The following is a 21,043-nucleotide window of genomic DNA, read 5'->3' as shown; positions in this document are numbered from 1 at the left end:
TCTTGTGATGGGGTGATTTCTACAAACCTCGTGTGGAAAATCCCTGACTCTTAGAACTCTCTGCTTTCAGTTCTCACTTGGAGTCCTGATAGGTCATGGGAAGGTGGCCCATTTCCCACCAGCACTAATCTGACTTTGTGCTGTGTAAAGACAATAAGATTCCAAGCCACCAATATTTAGTAATGTTACTGTAACTTGCAGGCAGAGATTGCTATAAATAAGGGAAAACCCGCACATCAGCCATTTGGAGGTACCAGGGCCCTGCCTATGTGTCTTGTGTCACACTCCATGGTCGTCCTGTGTCACCAGGGGTCATCTGCCTCTTCAGAGCAAGCAACAGACACTGTCCACATCGCTCAGGACAGCCCCTCCCTATAAGCTATCTTATCCTCACAGCTCTGGAAAAAATAACTCACAGTGCTCAAAACATTGTCCTCATGGACCTCAGATGGACAACGCATTGTGGAACTGCAGACGGGATTTTAACCCGATGACTACATTATAAAGACGAAGAGGCACAAGGAAGAGAAGCAATGTGCACAAGAGCAGAGCTAATTAGGGATAAATCCCAGACCAGGATGTAGATCCCACGGCTCCTGGCTCCATCTTACACATGGGGAAACAGACAAAGAGGAGACAGCTTCTTCTGCATAATGAGAGGGTGGAGGAACAGAAGGAGGTGATGGCGCCGGCAGGGCAGCATCGTCTCCCACCTGGTAGCTCCCTGTCCTTGAAGGGGTCATCCGCCTCTGTAGTCTTGGCCCTGGCGTCGCTCTCACAACTGGGCATCACGTAGCTGGGAAAAGAGAGATATGGGGGGGGTTGGGAGAGGCTGGCAACTGAGCCTACTTCAGTCACTACTGCCCAGCAATGATCTATGTTGTCACCAAGCCTAAAGCACTGAGGGTGGGCAGCACGATATCTCTTGCGCTGCCCGGCAGCTACAAGGCAATCTTAGCATCAATGTTCCCATTGAGACATGTTCAGGCATGTCATTTCAACCACTCAAGCATAATAACAATGATACTTGAGCTGCACGCAGTATCTTTTTTGACCCATGGAAGCTAGTGGCTTAGAAAGGGCAATAATCTCATCAGGAAACTGACGTTCAGAGAGGTTAAGTACTGTTCCAAGGTCTTAAGTTAGAAAGAGACAGGCCTGTGACCAGAATCCAGGTCCCAGGGTCTTTCTACCTGAAACTCTTCTACTCATTGAAAACATGGCTCTGCCAGGCACTCATCTCCCACCAGACCAGGGCAGGAACACTGGGAGATGCCAGCATGGATAACAGCCAGCAGGTGCGTTTTTCCCAGGACCCAGTCTGGGGGGCTTACCGTGTGGAGGTCCCAGGCAGCGGGCGCCCTGTGTCCACCAGCACACACCAGCAGTAGCCAGTGGACTGGTGGCATTGCACTGGCTTATAGAGTCCCCCAGGGGCACATTCAGGGATGACAATACCCTCACGGGGATTCTGCCGGGCCTCTTCCAGGGCACTCTGCCTCTCCTGGTCACACGAGTAGACTTTCTCTGCAAGAGAAGACACAGCCTGTGGTGACTATCACTCCTGTGATTTAACACTCCTGTCTTCTGTGCCCAGCATCCAAAGTAAGTAGCAAGGACCAGGCCTGGACCCAGGAACTGATGAGCTGCCCCATTGATGAATTACCACAGAGAGCTGTCTCCCATGCCAGCGCATGCTGAGGGGCCTGGAGGTTCAGAACCTCCCTGTGGCCATCTCTGCTGCCAGCATTCATTAGCATTCCCACCAAATAGGTTCAACTGCAGCAACAAGCCAGCCAGGGACTCCAGGGATGCCCCTTCTCACAGTGGCAGCTTGTCCCAAGGGTGGAATATCTCACTGTTTTCAGAGTGGCTCCTGCTGATGTTCTGTCTGTGGACTGCAGGAGAGGTGGGTGCAGGAGCCTGGCTATGCTGCAGGCTGATGCAGGAATGCTTGTGCATGTAGACCCTTCCAAGCCCAGACACAGCAGGATGGAGCCGTGGCCATCAGCCTCATGTGGAGTGATGCTCGGCACCCAGGAGGAGCAGAAACAAGGTCCAGCCTTGGCTTTTCCCCACCCTCCAAGGCTGCTGGACAAAGTAGGCTGAGTGAATTTCAGTGAATTACACAATGCTGCTTCCATCCAATTGGAGAGAAAACAGGCCCAGCCGGATGGTGTCTGCACTCAGCAGCCTCAGTAACACATGAGCATGTCTGAACAGCCAAACCTGGTTTCCCCCCAGCCAGTCCCCGGCTGAGACAGAGCGTGGTGCCCTGTGTCCAGCATGGCCAGCTCCAGGGCGTCTCACATCTGCACAGCCACTTACCTGAAAATTCTTCCCAATCAACCACTTAGCCTGCCTGGCTTTGCTCTTTGTCTTTTTTTTTCTGGTTTTGTTTTTGTTTTAATTATTAAAAATAAATAGTGTTGGGTTTCTTATTATAAAGAAGTTTTAGAAAAGAAACTGGAAAAACCTACAATCCTGCCAAAGTTAAACACTGTACCTTCCCTAGATTTTATGTACATACATACATGGAAATACAGGTGCACACATCTAATTTTTTGATAACGAATCACATCATAAACCTGTACTATTACTTTATTTTTCATTTACTTGTTTATTTACCTACTATATTTTTTTCATACCACTATTCTACAACTCTTCTCTTGAAGAAATTGACAGGAATGTAGTCTTGGGCACCCACTGAATGTTTACAGATTGTTACAAAAATACCCTTCTTAAGAGCAAGGAACTTGGTATCAGCAACCTGGAGAACCATGCTGTGCACTGAACAACAGCACTCAACTCCACTTTAAAGAAGCCAACTTCCTTGAAATAATAGCTCTGTTAATGACACACATATAGGTAAAGCACGCATGTTTAAACAAACCATAGGAGTACACAGAGACACAAAGTAGCTCAATGCAGTTTTACAGATAAGTCAGATGATAGAAAAACAATGCTATGTCTCACGGCTAGGAAAATGCTCGAAAACAATAGCCTGGTGATTCTCATTGCAGGGTAAAAATATTTCCTTAGGGGCATAAAAATATCTGAGGGCCAGGAGGCAGGCACATATAGCATATTCACTATTAAAATAGAAAATGTTATTTTGAATTTGGGAAGTGAAAAAAAACTACTGTTTTCATAATGCAAATATAGAAAAGCTAAACAGAATCTCCTTGGCTAGAGGAAGAGGAGTTTAAAACAGCTGACAGACATCAGACTTGGGATTCTGCCTCCAACTGTGACTACCACCAGAACAGCATCTAGAGACAGGAAAGAGACAGAAACTGAGCAGGGAGAGGGGCCTTGGGAAACCTGCTTTAAAGATCCAGCATTTTGACTTCAGCCCCTGGCTGGGAAGGTGCCATGGCAACTTCAAGGGGATTATGCAAGAATTTTTCAATAGCTCCCCCAACCCCAATTTGGTAGCCTTATTTTCCTACCTCGTATTTCATGCCATGAAAGAGGCAATAGAGGAGCAAAACCAAAGGAAAACAGCTTTTTACTGACACCACGTTCATGTAACAACCTCTGACAGAGGCTTTAAATTAAGACTCTCCAGGCCAACCTTCTAAAGCCATAAATCAGACCGAAAGCAAGAGGCAAAGAGAGAAGGGGGGCGCTTCCCCAGGGGCAGAGCAAATAATGAACCTGACTTCACACCACTGGGGGTCCCGAGACCCTCAGAAATGTGGACAGAAGCCATCTAAGAAGAGGCACAGACTCGTGGCTTGGGTCCTGTTGATGGATTTCTGGAAGTCCTTGAAGGCTGTTCTGTGCTGTTTATAGTCAGTGTCTATGAAGTTCCATGGAGAATAAAATCATTAAAATGCCAGGCTCAGTGGCTCATGCCTGTAATCCCAGCATTTGGAAAGGCTGAGGCAGGCAGATTGCTTACCCCAGGAGTTTGAGACCAGCCTGGGTAACATAGCAAGACTCTGTCTTTACAAAAATAAATAAATAAATACAAAAAGTAGCCAGTGTGATGGCACATGCCTGTAGTCCCAGCTACCCAGGAGGCTGAGGTGAGAGGGCCACCTGAGTCCAGGAGGTTGAGGCTGCAGTGAGCCATGATCATGCCACTGCACTACAGCCTGGCCCACAGAGTAAGACCCTGTCTCAATAAAATAAAATAAAATAAAATAATAAAAATGATAAAGCTCACTAATTTGGAAAAATGGGGGATAGCAAAGAATTTTTTAAAAGCCTGACTGCAAGGTTTATTACTTTTTTATTTTATTATTTTTATTATTGATTTACTACTTCATTACAGTATCTGCAAGTCCAGGTGCCTCTAAGAAAGAGACAGGAGTGATTTATCATAATAGCACTAACCCTCTGTGAAGAGTACACAGAGAGTTTGTCTTACAGCAAAGAGAAAATCTCCCTTAAAATCATCTTTGCAACTAATAACAATAAAAATAAACATTCATTGAGTGATATGTGCCAGGCAATAGACTAAGGGCTTTACCTAATGAATCCCTTTGCCCATGTGAGGTAGGCACTATTATTACGCCCATTTTGTAGACAAGGAAGCTGAACGTTGGAGAGATTAATGGATTTTCCCAAGTTCACTCAGCCAGGAGAGAGAAAGGCTGGGGATCCTGACAGTCAGGCTTGACTTGCTAACCTCTAGACAGTGTTGCCTCTAACCATTTGCTCTAGGAGACAAATAAATTTATTTTTACAGTGAGCTCTTCTATGTCAGTGTCTTTGCAGACTATCCCAAATCTGCTGCATTCAGAATCAAATGTGCTGGACACAGCACAGCTTCTTCTGACCAATGATGTCTTCTCGACCTAAGCACGCTACAAATTTTGTACCTGGATATTTTTCTCTCTTTGCCTGAGAAGCGGAAAACTTAAAACCAAATTTAACTCATCCACCATTGCAGAACTCTAAAATGCATAACAATAGCTAACATCTATTTGAGTATTTACCATGGGCCAGACTTGGAATTAGGTGCACTATTTGTATTAACTCACTTCAAACTCATTACAAGCCTTTAAGGGCAGTGTTGTTATCCTCGTTGAACAGAAAAGGATGCAGAAACACAGACTGGCTGAGAAATTGGATGATCGTAGAACTAGGAAGTGGCAGAGCTGACATTTCAGCACTGGCTGGGTGCTTCACCCCTGCAAGATCATCTTCTTGCCACAGGCTAATCTGATTTTTATCCTAACCTATATTTTTCTTTTACTCAGTATAGGTCATCTCATTACAAAACAGTCCCCACTGAACTGTGCCTCCCCGTGATCATGGCCTTGTGTGGACCCCTCCACGTGGACTCTGGTTTGCTTTGGCCAATAGAATGTTAGAGGCAATGCTGATGTTGTGTGTCAGGCTGAGGCCTCAAGAGGACTTGCAGCTCTCGCTTTCACTTTTGTGGAAGCTGCCCTAAGATCATCACAAGGAAGCTGGTCTCGCCTACTGGAGAACAAGAGGCCACAGTGAGGAAAGGGGAGCAGCTCAGGTCACAGCAAGTACCAACTGCAGATGTGAGAGGGAGGTCACCTTGTACATTCCAGCCCAGCTGATCCTCCCCTACCTGGATGAGTCCAGGATTAAATTCAGGCAAAACAAGTATCCGGCCAACCCACAGACACATTAGAAAGAATTAATTATTTTTATGGTAAGCCAGTACATTTCGGAGCAGTCTGTTACACAGCAGCAGATAACTGAAACATCTAGACCTCCTTAACTATTCATCAATTTACCCTGTACGTATTTTTGTAGCCCTGTAAGCCCTTCAGTCAACCAATCAATTATTCTTGAAGGGCTTCTCTAGAGGTTATGGGTCATGCATATGCTAATCAGTAAGTACCACAGGGCATAAGCTTATTCCATATCTGAGGACCCAAATTTGTAACTCATCCACCATTGCAGAACTCTAAAATGAATAACAATAGCTAACATTTATTTGAGTATTTACCATGTGCCAGACTTGGTACTGGGCAGTTTGCTTGTATTAACTCACTTCAAACTCAAACAAGCCTCTAAAATAGTGTTCTTCTTATCCTCACTGAATAGAAGAAGATGCAGAAACACAGACTGGCAGAGTCATTGGATCAAGATCACAGAACTAGGAAGTGGCGGACCCAAAAAGCCAGACCACCCATGGGGCCACTGTCATCCTCTTTCCTTCTCAGTTACCTAAATCCCAAATGCGTCTTAAACTTCACATCTATCAGTTTTCTTAGGTACCAAGAAGTCCCCTTCCAGAATGCAAGACAGGGGGCCTATTTCATGGGTCTCTTCATGATCATGGGTTCAGAGAGGGAGATCCCCAGAAGTGAACACACACTATTCTAAAATAATCTGTGCTCAGGAACACTCAGGGAGAGATGACAAGATTAGAAGGTCTGGCCAGGTATCTATGAGAATGGGCCAGGACCATCTGTAAACACCTGGAAGCCATAAACGGAAGGGGAGAGGGAACAATCAGGGCTGTCCAGGGGGGCATGGAAATGCATGGCCACACATACACACTCACACGCCCGCCCCTATAATCCTGTCCCTCAGATGGTGCAGAGAAGAAGTGAGAGTCAGGTCATTCCGCACTTGGCAATGAGTGGTTAAAGTTTCACTGACAAACCTCTGACTGCCTAAGAGAAGAAACACAATAGAAAAAACATCCAAGCAAACTGTCCAGTACCTAGTCTGGCACATGGTAAATACTCAAATAGAAGTGAAACCATGTCCACCCCTTGTCACCAGAAGGCACACAACCCTGTCCACCACTAATTGCACATAGCAAAGAAGGACCAAAGTCCAGCAGGAGTGGGCAGGGCAGGAGACAGGAGAGGAAAAAAGAGGTTGGACCAGACAAACATGAACCCTGTCTCCAGGCCCAGGGCACGGGTTCTTTCACATCCCACCAAGAGAGGATAAGCCTGGAGCACAGCTCTGTCGGCTAGGACTAGCCCAGGCCTCTGTGCCTCTCAATTACTCATGGTGATTAGGAACAAAGGAAAGCATGGATAACCTAAATCCTCAGCTAATCCCCAGACTTGACTTTAGCCCAGAGTTTAGTCTTTTATCCCAGAAACCTTTTCTTCTTCATCATCTTTTTCCTTTCTCTTCTTTTTTTGTTTAAAGCAAAAATGGCCAAAAAACATAAACATTACAAGATTTGAGTTTCAGATCTTTGGGCTGGCCTTTCTTTCTAGACACTGCCTTCCAGAGGAGGAACTGCTGAAGAAAGGAGCAGACAGAAAAGCTGAGATCCTGGGTAACCCAACACCGAAGCACCCTCTGCACATGCAGTCAGCAGTTATTGGTAGACCAGCTATGCTGTAAGCTTTTTGGAGAAAGAACATGGGAACCTCATGGTGATGGAGGAAGTGGAGGTCGAAGGGGGAGACGGGTGGAGAGAGCAGACAGTAGACAGAGAAGGCCTGTGTCACTCAGGGTTCTGCAGAGAAAGAGAACCAACAGAAGACAGAGACAGGCGTATATGTATGTGTGTATCTTTATATCTATTTGTTTTGGAAGGGCTAGCACAGGGACAAGTGCTAGATATCTACAGATTATAGATACACACACATATACATAAAGAGAGAGAGAGAGAGTGATATTTTAAGGAATTGGCTATGTAATTATAGGGGCTGGCAAATCTAAAATATGTTGGGCAGGCCAATAGGCTAGAAATTCAGGTAAGAGTGATGGGGCAGTCTTGAGTCCAATATCAATAGGTCAGGTCAGCAGACTGGAAACTCAAGAAGGATTTCCATGTTACACTCTGGAGAGGGAATTCCTTCTTTTGGGGTAAACCTCGGTCTTTGCTCTTAAGCCCTTCCACTGATTAGATGGGACCCCCCCACATTATGAAGGGCAACCTGTTTTATCTGAAGTCAATTGACTGTAAATGTTGACCACATCCACAAAATACCTTCACACCAATATCTAGATGAGTGTTTGACCAAAGAACTGGGCAGGATGGCCTAGCCAAATTGACCTATAATATGAAGCATCGTAAAGTCCATCTGAAAAATAAGTGCAAGAAAAAAGGCTAATCTTACAGAGAACCATACGCAGAAGAACTGAAGAAGAGCCACAAGCCATGAAAACATGGACTGGGAAGATGCCTTGATGATGCAGTCTTCCTGGAGAAAGAATCAGAAGCTCTCCCAGTGGAGGCTCGTTTGGTAACCAAGGTGCCTACTCTGGCCATCCAGACAGGGAGTTCCTTACACTACAGAAAAAGTAAGCTGACATGGTCCTGAGAGAGGAGGACCTAAAGCAGGATCCTGAGTAGCAAATGAGATTAGGGCCCAGGAAGAGGACACAAAAAAGGACTGGGACCTTGTAGACCCAGGTTCTCACCCAGGATATTACTGGTTGTATATGTACTGGGTGCTGGCATCATGTCAGGTGCTGGAGAGGCCAGAAAAATCCTCTAAGATGTAGCAAGCAGAAAGAATAAACCATGAGATCTTTGCCTACCCTCATTCTAGGCCATCCTCCATCCCTGAAGCTTTCCCTGAGGCCCCGCCTGGAACAAGGCTAGAAGCAGTGTGGCCGCTGTGGAGGATCTGCCCTCGTGGGCCCCTTGTCCTCGGTACCCTGACTTCACTGGATGCAAGTTCCTGGAAACTAGGACTCTGCACATCCTTCCTGAGCCTTCACCACACCCGTCTCTGGTGGCCATAGGAGAGCCATGGAATCTCTGGTGTAAAAGATTCATAAAGGGTACTTGGTCCAAGAACCCTTCTATTGCTTGAGTCCCCATTATGTCACCCCTCTCACAGAATTCTAGTCTGACACTTCAGAGATGGGGCTGCCTACTGTTGAATAAACCGTAGGGATGAGACCACAGAGACTGCAAAAAGAATATCTATCCCTTTGACACATCCTGGGAAATGCTACACTCAACCCTCAGACCATCAAGCACTGGATTTTCTTGGGGGGAAAATCAATTAAAATGTTACCCAGACTGAAAAATGAGAGGCACTTACTTGGGTTTCATTGCAAAAGGAGTTGTCCCACTGAGCCAAGAATATTAAAGAAAAAATTAGCATTGTATCACCTACAGTGACCCTGAAACCCCATCAAATACTTCACACCCACCTAGTCTCTTATCAAAAATGAATGAAATGCTGAAAGATAACCCAAAATATCAAACTGTGTGTTGAAAACAACCTTTCTAAATTACAACATGAAATTCCAGAGGCATAAGAAACCACATGGCTCCAGCCTCAGGATTCTCTAGGTCAGCGTGCGAGCATGTGAGAGTGTGGTGTCGGGAGTGTTCCAGAACTGTAGGGTGGCTGAGAATTTGGCAGAGGAAGGCACTACAGGAGTAAAAGAGAGAAAGATAGGACCAGGTTGTAAGGAACTGACTTTGCTGTTTCAGAAGGGTTAGCACAGGGACTAGATGTGGTGCCCCAGGGAAGGGTTGCTGCACTCCATGATTTATGGGACATCACTGAGCAGGCCCTTGCTGTTTATTTAGCCACATGGGGTTTTAGCACCTATGGTTTCAAGCCAACTATGTGAACAGGTTATTTTTCTTACTTGTGGACTTTGCACTTTTTCACAGGAGGGGCTAAGTGGCCCCCAGAGGATCATTTTTCCAAGCACCATTTGCTGGGCCGACTCTGCCCTGCTACCATGGCTTTCCATCACGCACACCACTCAGTGCCACTTGGCCATCGCCAATTCCCAATTCCCAATTTCTCAACATCTATGTGACTCAGAGTTATGCAGGGGCTCTGGGAGCCCCTGAGGAGGGGGAGAGCCCACAGAACCATTGCTCAGGGCTCCTTTCCAAATAGAGGGTAGACAACTGGCCCAGAAAAGGAAAGGCTCTACCAGGGCAAGGAAAAAGCAAACATCACTGGCAAACAGAACAAAGTCAGCCGCCGAAATTGTGCTCAGGTTTGTATCAGGTAGAGGGAGGGTATGGGGAGAATAGAAACAGAATTTGCACGAATTAAAGTCACACTTCTGTTGACATGGGTTTTTCCATCCCCTTTAAGCTAAAAAGCCCTTTCCCCCACAGAATAGGCAGCAAAAGAAAGCAAAACTCTAACATCATCCCTCAATTGTAACCTACAAAGGGACCCGGGAGGACCCCCTGGAGGGAGCACCTTTCTAATTAACTCACTGGCCAAGAGAAGAACTGTCTCCAGCTCCAGCCCAGATGGAGATGTGAGGATGGTCTAAAAGCTCAACTGCCAGAGAGAACTCAGGGCAGTCAGAGGGAACTAGAGGTAGGGGATGAGGGAATACTAGGGCTTCCTTGGCAAGGCTAAAAGCAGTAGTAAGTGCCTATCACTCCTCCTGCATACTCCTATCCAAGGGTCTGGCATGTTAGGAGGTTCTGAAGTCAGCAACAGTTGGAATAGAGGCAATATAGGCAGTCAAGAGCATGGGCTTTGTGGTCAATGATTCAGGCTCTACCCCTTGTTTTCTCTGTGACCTTGGCCAGTTCAGGTTCCTTACGTGTAAAAGTAAGGTAACTCTTGCACATGCCTCACAGGGTCATTGTGAAGATTAAATGCAATCGTGTGTGAAAAACATTAAACCTGGTGGCACAGTAAGTTGCTAAATGGTAGCTACTATTCCTATTAGCTTGTCTAAGGTAGCATTGTGGAGCAAACATGGTCTTCCTGCCCTATCCCTGTGAATGACCAGTCTCCTCAACAGGACTCCAGTAGCTGACCAAGGGCAGGGGAATGGAGCAGTATGCTCCAGAGGCAGGCAATAAAGGGGTATTAGGTCTGTAGGTAAACTAAAAAAAATATGCACATATAGCTAAGAGTCTATCTGCTTTTTATAATCACTATGCCAGCAATTCAAAACAATGTCAGTGATAAAATACTCCTCCCCACTGGTATGGACCACACCATCGCCCCCCATCCCTTTGGTGCACCACTGCCCAGTGGTCAGCTCCTGCCTTAAATGTTCCTTGTATTTCATCCTTTGACCCCTCAGTGGCAAACAGAGGCCTTAGCACATGATAGTTCTTGATGGATCTATGACCTTGGACAAGGCCCTTAGCAAGTCTGGGCTCCTGTTTTCTCATTTAAAATTAAGCGGCAATGCTAGATGACTCTCAGGCCCTTCTCACTCTAACGGCCCACAGTCTTACAATTAAACAAAATCAGGTGCACTTCCCCGTGACTCAGGGGCCAGATCCAAACTTAGCTTCCCAAGTCCCAGTGGAACAGAGCACCAGGAAGGGGCTGGGTTAAGGGGAAGGCTGCTTGGTGCTCTCAGGTTCTCCCTCGTACCTCATACCTCTTTCCACAGCCCTGCTATGTGACCTGTGAGCCACACCTAACCTGCTATGTCTCGGAGATCCCATCTTCAGCACAAAAGTAACACCGTCCACCCCATATCCCCGACGTTGGCCGAGGCCACCTCCTCACAGGGATGTTTACAGTTGGCACTGTAAGTAGGGCATGCTGCTGGGATGAAGTGTCATGGGTGAGGAGGTGTAAGGGAAAATTACAAACCAACCAGCCTGTCTAAATAGTTTCTCTCTGTGTAACCCAAAATGGTCATGCATGGCTCACCATGGTCTGAAGTGGTGACCGCTTCCTTCCCACGCAGAGACTGAGTTCCTACAGGGTAGGGAAGAACAAGATCGAAATTCTACAGACGATATTTCATCCAGGATGGATTGTCCCAATATAGCATGGAGGCATTTTTCTTTTTAACTTTTCCCCCAAGGCATCACTGACTCGCACCCGCTCAAATTTTAGAAAAGTTCCCATCTCTATTGACTCATGGCATTAAGTGAGCAGATATGACCCTTCCACCAAAAAGAATATGAAATACTTCACAGTATCTTTGCAATGACAAGTACCGAGAAATAGCAAGCTGCCTTTTTTCTAGTTTTTCTCAGTAACTTCATTGGCTTTAACCTGACAGTCTCTGTACTTTCATTGGCCTTAAACTGACAGTCTCCGTACTTTTAAGAGCAAGTTCTAGCAAATAAAAATTTAGACAGAAAGGGAGGAGAAGGCACAGACAAAGGTGGAAGATGGAAAAGCTATTTAAATTTATCAAAATAAAGTATCACAACTTCACTCTTTACTCCCCAAAACATGAGTGTTGCCTGTGTGAGTGTGTTTATGAGATGTAGACCCCGTCTACTTCCAAAGCCACTTTACAAATAAACACAGAACAAGGATGCTCAGATCTAAGCAGAGACTGTAGTTGACTTCCAGAAAATTGGAATGAGCCAATGACAATACCTGGGCAAGATCTTCAATTTCAGTGTCTTAGCAGCAGAGGCCAAAAGAAAAATACCAGGGCACGTAGTTTTGCTATCTAACATTAAAAAGCAGACACACTCACCTCCAGAAACAGAAACAGAACCCTTGCTGGTGCAGCACGTCATCCCAGTGCTGGGTCCTGCAGCACAACCCTCCACCCTCCCACACCTTTGTGTTCTAAGCAGACAACATGGGGCAAAGGAGCAAGGCGACTAGGAAAGCTAATTTTAAAACAAGGTAAAAATGGACTGTGCAGCTAGGCTTCATGGGGCCTCCAAGTGTGTTTATTGCTTCTCTCCGCAAAGGGAAATTTTAAGAAAGAAAAAGGCCTTTGTTGCCATGGAGAAAGCCATAGGGATGACCACCCATCCCCCATCCCCATCTCAATTCTACTGGCCATGATTGACCAAGGCACCTGCATCAGAGAGATGGGCAGACATCCAGAAGGCCAGTTATGGAAATAAATATCCAGGGTGTGTTTTTATATAGATATTTTAAATGCACACAAGCCCAGACCCATCCTCGGCTGCTAACGTTAGTGGATTACTCATTCTTCCTCCCAATCACGTCATGTGCGAGATTCCAGGTGGCCATGGGGTATTTGCTTACGATGGCTACCGCTGGTTTCCCTGCGAGTTGTTTATTTTTCCAGGCCTCAAGTCATTACATCAGCCGGTGGTTTCTAGGCGGGCCAAGAGTGCTGGCTTGGGGGGTGGGGAATCCAGCCAGGAGGTGCAGTTGCCTCAGTGACCCCAAGTCCCAGTCATAGCAGCTATCCCAGCAGGAACTTCCTGGGTGAGGAAGAAGCAATCCAAGACGTGGCCAAATGGCCTGAAGCAGGCCTAGAAGAGCAGCACTCTGATACTGTGAACAGCTTACCTGTGACAGGTAAGATGACATGAGAAAACACAGTCACAGTCATGCACGAGGAGGCCAGGGTGTCACTTTCATGGTAAAACTTAAAAGAAATGCATTTCCACCTTATGTCTGTGCTGATGGCTCTATCTCCAGGGAGCAGAGTCACCATGAGCTGCTCCATTCAATGATGTAGAGAAGGGAGCGCTGTGGGTTAAGAGGCAAGGGAGGAAAGGCATGGCCCTTTCAGATTTAACTCACAGGGCCAGGGTCTAGGGCCTCCTTGAGGTCCTTGATCAGATCATGGAAGAAGTTAACTGGAAAAAACAGGGACAAAGGAAAGAAAGAGATGACAAAACAAAGAGGGAAGTCACACCTCTCTACTCCACTTGAGGCCACAGAGTCAAGCCCCCAGGGCAGAAGGAAATGAGTGGTGGGCCTTGGGAGCATTACTTTGCTGCACAGAGAAGTGCATGAAGATATTTCCTGAGAGATTATACTTGCCCAGAAGAGAAAGGGTGGAAGTTCGTCATATAGAAACAAAGATGTAAATCAGAGCCATAGGAAAGTGCCTGCACATAGTCAAATTAGAAACATGAGAAGATGAGGTGAAGAATTAGATGAAACCTAATTCTTGTCACTTATTTCATATCTTTATCTTCTGTAACACATAGATGGTTAAAAAAATATTTTAAACACTAGGTATATTAAGAAATGCCTTGGTAGCCAACCCCTGATTTAAAAAAAAAAAAAAAACTTAGCAAGAGTTCATATTTCCTTATAAAAGCAGAACAGAGGCTCCATCCAACACTCATCTATGGGAAGATGCTGTTCTCAAGTTCTAGGGTATTAGCTGGCCAGGTACATTGTCTTCCTGAATGCAAAAGGAATTCCTGGTGCACTGGAGATGCAATGGAGGAGAGGTTCAATGGAGGCGAGAACTGAAGAGAAGAGCAAAGAAGCAAATCTGTCAATGCTGAACCTGCCAAGTACTCAAAAGGCGACACTGACTATAGTGAACACATGACAAAGCCTTAAAAACAAGGGCCAAAACTTCCAGGAGCAGAGAAGGAGACTAGGAGAGTCTGTAGGCATATGTGTCATGTTATTGCAAAACTTCAGCTGCCCAGTGGAACCTTTCCAACATCAACAATCCCCAGGCCAGAAAACAAACCTGGCGTCACAGGGTCTGAGTGTGAAAAAAGGATGTGTGGGGTGTAAAAGAAACTGGGATAGCCTTTTTGCCTCTGAGAGACAGCTGAGAAGAAGAGCTCTCACCCCGATGGGCTTCACGGAGTCCCATGGCAACCTCCCCGGGGATGCAGGCTGAAGCACACCTGAACCCAGGATCATCCATCAAACTCTAATGAAAAACTGTCTCAGGTGTTTGGCCAAAAGGCTCCAGTCCCTACCAGAGCCAAATATCCAGACATAAGTTATCATTAAGGTATATCTGACTTCTCATTAAACCAAATATGATAACATGTGACAAGTGGCTAGCAGAAGACATAAAGATATTCCACCAAGAGTCACCAGTGTTTTGTTGGGTTTAAAAAATCATTTATGGTATACCTACTATGTGCCAGGCATTACACAGATGCTCTTGAGTGCTCACAAAGAAATCCTGTAAGGCACTAAAACTTTGTTTTACATATAAGGAAATCAAGACTCAGGGAAGTTAATTAACTTTCCCAAGCTCACCAAACCTCTAAGTGGGAAGCTAGCATTGGAAACCAGGTTATAGGTTTGTCTGACACCAAAGCCCATGCTTTTGCCATTACATGATTTATCTCTGCTACATGCAAAAGACTCCCTACCCACTACCTAAGAAAGCCAAACATCAAGATGCTTTTTTGGCAACCCGTTTGTGGGAGCATGCACCAGAACCGGACATTAAAGCTTGGAAAAGGTATGTGTGAGATGGTGAAGAGCCTTGTGAGCTGCCTCAGAACTCCTGTGTTGATGCAGGCTTACCTGGGCATGTCAGGAAGCATCCTCCTGCCTGGACTATGAGAGGGGCCAGAAAACTTAAGTAAGACATCCCCATACACACACTCCCATCCAAATGCTTCTATTTCAATCATATATGCCAGAAGCCAGAAAGCTTTTCTGTAAAGGGTCAGATAATAAATATTTTAGGCTTTGCAGGCCATACAGGGTCTGTCACAACTATTCCACTCTACTATTTAGATGAAAATGGTCACAGACACTACACAAATATATGGCTGTGGCTGTGATCCAACCCAACTTTATTTTCAAAAAAAGGCAAGAGACCATTTGACAACCCCTGTTACAGGCCTTCGTGGCACCATATATTTTATACATAATTATATCAAAGAGATTGATAGGCATTCAGTCAATATTACCAGTTGATCAAGATGGAAAAAGTCTCAGTTGAGTAGGAGATTCCTAAGTTATCAATCTCTAACAGTTAGCCCTGGTCTCAGTTTCTCCCAGAGAACTGTTAGGTCTCTCCCAACTATCCTGTCATATACACGAACCTTACAGATATAACTGGGGTCAGCCAGAGAAAAATAAACATGGCCAGGCCACCCCAACAAAAGGAAAGTGGATGGACCTGCCCAGAATCCATTTCTCAACATGACCCTATTCTCATCTAATTGGAGAGTAGGAATGAAAGCAGAAGAACTTCAGCGGAAGCAAAGATTATCAACTGACTTTGACCTCACCAGTTTACTACATGCAGAGAATACAGCCCAAGAAGACAGGCATTCTATTCCCAAGGATAACTAGTTTTCTCCAGCCCAACCACTCCCTAGCTATGACTCAGGACAAGTTACTTCCTCTGTCTCAGCCTCTGACTCTTCATCTGCAAGATGGAGACAAGAACAATAGCTATCTCATAGGGTTATGGGGAAGCTCAAGTGAGATGACACAAATGTAAAGTTCCACAGGACCTGATACAAAGTAGCTATTATGACAGTGCTATTCTAATTTTGATGATGATGATGATGATCTTTTCTCCTCCATCGTTCCCCAAAGCAATCAAATGCATGGGTAAGTGAAAAAGAAATTCAAGGAAACAATTGTTAAGGGCCAAGTGAGTGTTTCAGCCAAAAAAGTGCTGTATGTTATAATTCAGAGAGCTCACCTTCGTATCTTCCACTTGGTCACAGAATGAGAATTAACTCATGGGGGTCTTGCAGACCTTCCAGGGCCTCAGGGACTAGGAGACCAGTTGCAAATGTTACTTCCAGCACCAGGTACTACAGGCACCAAAACCACTTCTATTTGATTTATATTTGCCTAACAGGGAAAGGGGAATAGAGGGGGTCCTAAGAAGAAGCCTAATAGATGCCTTTGCTTAAGGTGACAATCATAAATTCTTTCTGATTGAAGAATTTTCAAAATAAGCACCATCATTACTATTCCCGTTATTCATACCAATAATAATGATAATAATAAATATATGTACTTACAATTTATCAGTTAGCCAGGCATCAGTTGAGTGCCATATAGACCTTATCTTAGTTAACTTTTAACCATAGTCCTTTGAGGGAGAGATTGTGATTCCCATTTTATGAACGAGAATTGAGGCTCAAAGGAATTATGTGACTTGACTGGGGTCACTAAGTGTTGGAGCTACAATGTGAACCCAGGTTTCACTAATTCCAAAGCCTGTGCTTTAACCACTGCACTATTCTGTCAAAGACTGACCCAAGGGGGTTCACAGTCTCCTTTCACTCCACCATCCCATATCTCCAACTTTTATCAGTGAACAGACACATGAAAAGGCAATGACCAGCCCAAGTCACAGAGGAACTCAACTGATGGCGTGTGAATTCACCTCCTGGTCTATATAATTCCTTGCATTCTAATGCCACATCGCCACCATTAGGACAGAGCTGGTGAACAGGTCAACTTAAAGGGGACCAATGACAGGACACTCATTAATTGATTGTCATGTAAAATTCTGCCTGCTGGTTCAAAGTCATATATCTTTTGTTCATAGTCTTGCCACTTATAAGGAAAAGAAGATAGGGCTAAATTCAACAACCAGGCATAAATTATGCAGAGTGGTATTTCGCATAATGAAGTCTTCGGTTGAAAAGATGATCCTCCTTGATAGAGATACAGATTTCGCTTGTGAACACATTTTCCTGTTGATGAACATTCAGTCTTTATTGATAGTAAATAGACTTTACTGACTCTGGTCTTTATTGTTATTAAATAGGGTCTACAAAAAAATCCTACAAATATGATCACCCCTCAAAAATTATCACTTTCTACAGAGGGTTCAGACAGTGCTCAAACTTGACCACTCACAAGACCCCCTACCAAAAGATCAGACCAGAGAAGACATGACTGTAAGCAGCTATTTAGAGCCTTCAAAACACACAGAATCGACTCCCTCCAGGCTGGAAGTCCAACTTCTTTATGTCCAGTCATTCTTTCAAATTCTTCTGCATGGCATATGGAAAGTTAATCAAAATATTATAATATACAGTCAAAGAAATTTGTTAAGAGGATCAACGACCTAAGAAAGATGATCTCTGAGATGATAATTGAAGAAAATTAAAGTTGGAAGGGATTAACTCATCCAATCTCTTTATTTTATAGCTATAGAAACTGACAACCAGACAGATTAAATGATTTTTCCAAACCCACACAATGAGTAGTCACAGAACCACGGGTCAAGGAAGGATGGACTGGGTACATATATAATCCAAGGAAGGTTATTTACCTGAATTTCTTATGTTGGTGTTGTTCAGTTTGGAGTCCTTGATCACCAAGTGTTTAATCCATAGAGTTGGGGCTGTGATTTCTAGGGGTGAGGAAAAGGAGAGAGAAAAAGTCTGGGCAAAGAGACTATGTGAGTGGAAGTGTAACCTCAGACTTCTTAATAGTCATTTTTCAAAGTCTGAGGCATTGAGGCTTCAGCTCTCTCCCACATCCACTCCTCCCAGTTCCCCTCCCTTCCTCACAACGGAAGCTTCTCTCCCCAACAGCTCATAAGAGCCGATCAGGGCATCCTGTGCTGGGAAGCAGAGTGGTCAGAATGCAGAGGCACTGAGCACTCCATCCAGGAATAAAAATATTATCCCAGGAGGTAAGGAACATGGGCCAAGCCAAGTCCCTCTCAGCTGCTTCCCTGGGAGAAGATTTAAAGGGGATAAATCAACAAACGAATGCCAAACAAACCACAGAGACCATTCTAGGGGAAATGGCTGAGCCGAGATTGCTCCAGATGGGAAAGAAAGGAGTGCGTCTCATGTGTGCTTCAATCCCCTTTCTAATGGCTTCTCATGCACAGAGGCTGAATTCCTCCATCCAGAGAGTGCCAGGGTGCCTCCAGCCTCTCCAGGATTTGGTCACCCAGTGGACAGGTGGGAATCCTAAGTGACCTGAGCATACTGTGGAGTGACCTTCAATGAGGGTATTGGGGAGGTCTCCCGAGATGAGACAGTCTCCATCCCTCACCTGACCCCCCAGGGTCCCAGACTTGTCAATGATCCAGGACCTTTGTGGATCACAGAGACATCTCCATCTAAACTTTTAGACATGAACATACAAAACTTCCCATAAGTGAGCTGATTGCAAAGGATATTGCACATTTCAATCCTCCTCAGAGCTAAGCTTGTGCTAGGGACATCCATAGCCACAGTGTTAACCCGTGGCATGATTTCTTTTTATTCTTCTGTCACTCTGCCCAGTCTCATGATCCAGGGCTGGATACGCTTAGCTAGGAGCTGCTCAAAGTTTGCTACATATTGCACTAAAATCCCAACCTTATTGTCATACTTTAGAGACTTCACTCTGCCAAACTTCCAGTTCCTCATCAAGGGAATATGGAGTACTCAGTACAGTACACTGAAGAGTACAGGCCCTGAGCACCTCCAACTTGAACCTTCTGCACCCCACACTCCTATCCTCTCTCTATGCCTCCAGAGACTTCCAGCCTCTCTTTTGCCACCAGCCACAATTTCTCTTGACCTAGAATTTCTCCTCTCCAAAATGTCCTGCCTCGACTCTCAACGTCCCTACAACCTACACAAACCAGTCCCACTGGCCAATCTCCTTCCTGCGACTTTCCTCACTGTATCCCATCCCTACCTCATTCCCCTCTTGTCCATGCCAGCACCCTGCCTGGAACACTCAGACTCCTCCCCACCACTTTCAAGATCCAGCTCAAGTCCTGGCTCTTCACAAAAGCTTTCCCCAGACCATGGTGATCTCTTTCTTCCATAAATGTCTATGACAATAAGAACGGAGACCCCGTAATTTAAAGCACTCTAAGAGTTGCAGCTGTCTTGACAGCAAAGGTTTACATCTCCAAACCTCCTTTTCATCCCCCAGAGGGGCTCACACAGTGCCAGGCACAGAGTGGACACTTGCAAGTGCCAATTAATTTACTGAAGGGACACTGCCGGCCTGACTATCTTTCTCAGCTGTGATTCCTGGGTCTTGGCAGCTCCAAGGGTCTGTCCAGGCTGTGTTATTGTTGGACACCAGGAGACAGGCAGGAAGCCTGAGAGAACAGAGGGCCCTTCCAGAAGTGGAGAGTGTACCAGTTCCTGGGAGGATCTGCATTTTTTAAAAAGGTTAAAACAACCCAGCTTACACTGGGAAAAATTGAAATTAAAAAAGAAAATAATAATAATAAAACTTAAACAAACATCCAACGTTAAGACTTTTCCCAAACCTGAAAATGAGTGGGAGAATGAACATCAGAAGTAATGCAAGATCTTACCATCTCCATCGAACACCGGCTGGGTCTCCATCGTGGGTGTCGGCTTAGACCCGTCATCTGAATTGAGGGTTAAAAAGAATCGAAAGGAGACTACCATTATTGAGGTAAATACTATCTACTCTCCAGCACTGTTGAATGGTTGGGGTTTGTACAAGGCCCGGCCAAGTCCCAGTGAAGAGAAAAAAGAAAAAGAAACAAAAGAAGAAAAGGGCAAGAAGGAAAAGAGAACCATAGAGAGACAAAACAACAAAACAAATCCAGGTGTGTGTTCACCATCCCAAGGCATGGACGAAAGGAGCTAAAGCTTCGTGGCTTTGGGGGACCGTTTCTCACAAATCTGAGGATACCAGTATGACTCTGCTGGCCCTTGTTCCCGCAGGAAAACTGGGAGGCAGTATCTCCCCCTCAGCCCTGAGTTATGGCCAGGCATGTTAGGATAAGGTTGGCAATCCTTATGGCATCAAATTACGGTGTCCCCAGCTCCTTTCCTGCCCTAAAGCTACCAGCTCAGTGGCCCTGATTAAAGAGCTCAAGGAAAACAAGAGACCTGTGTGCTATTCCCTTCCAATCTCCTCACTGTTTCTCCACTTTCACCTAAAACAGATAAGAAGGCAGGAAGAACCATTCTCTCTCCAGCACACGGAACTGAAGAGAATCAGGAATCATTAGAATGCTTCTAACTGTGAAATAGCAAACACCCCAATTCCCAGTAAGAGGGAGGGCAAGCAAAATGGGAGAGGACATGGGACTTTGCAGAATTCACCCTAGACTTGCTTTGAAATTTCTAACATAGATGATTGGAGCAGGGAGCTCCCAGTAACAAAGTCCTAATGCTTATCATTCTAATAGTGTTGGCAGTCCTCTCTGCACAGCAAGAACCTCTGCAGGTCAGGAGTTAGTGCAGACTTTATTTACCTTCCAGGACTCTGAGTTCTTTCATCAGGGCCCCAAAACCCTTAGCTTATAGCAGTATTTCTCAACCTTTTTTCCATTATCACTCATCTAAGGAGCATTTTTAGGTAATTTTTTCCTAATCATCTCCCTAATGAAATTTTAATAAGGCAAAGAAACTGTATATATATTTGTGCTTCATATGTAAAATGAGTAAGTGTTTTTCATCCCCTAAGAAATAATTTTACCCCCTTAGAGAAGGCTTGGAGAGGGTATCTTTGTCCCTCTTAAGGATATATAGTTTAAGAGATTTCTCTCCACGGGGGGAGGGAAGGAGAGCACTGTTGTC

The 21,043-nt window shown here is 45.1% G+C and overlaps 1 protein-coding gene across 4 annotated transcripts in view; it reads right to left on the bottom strand.

The window, feature by feature from the left end:
* Positions 1-21,043, bottom strand: part of SMOC1 (SPARC related modular calcium binding 1) — a 149,333-nt gene that overhangs the window by 20,067 nt on the left and 108,223 nt on the right. For 2 of the 4 annotated variants that reach the window (XM_008977824.4, XM_003824104.5), the window contains exons 6-9: positions 19,804-19,860; positions 17,797-17,877; positions 1,335-1,527; positions 714-796 (exon numbers count right to left, since the gene is read on the bottom strand). In XM_008977824.4, coding sequence (XP_008976072.1) covers positions 714-796; positions 1,335-1,527; positions 17,797-17,877; positions 19,804-19,860 — 414 coding nt within the window. Of the gene's footprint in view, positions 1-713; positions 797-1,334; positions 1,528-17,796; positions 17,878-19,803; positions 19,894-21,043 lie in introns of all 4 variants that reach the window. The other 2 variants (XM_008977822.4, XM_008977823.4) reach the window with 1 other exon arrangement.

This window comes from Pan paniscus, chromosome 15 (assembly GCF_029289425.2).
Source record: "Pan paniscus chromosome 15, NHGRI_mPanPan1-v2.0_pri, whole genome shotgun sequence".
Classification (NCBI taxonomy): domain Eukaryota; kingdom Metazoa; phylum Chordata; class Mammalia; order Primates; family Hominidae; genus Pan; species Pan paniscus.
Note: the sequence above shows the minus strand (reverse complement) of the source record. Positions and strands in the feature narration are given on the sequence as shown.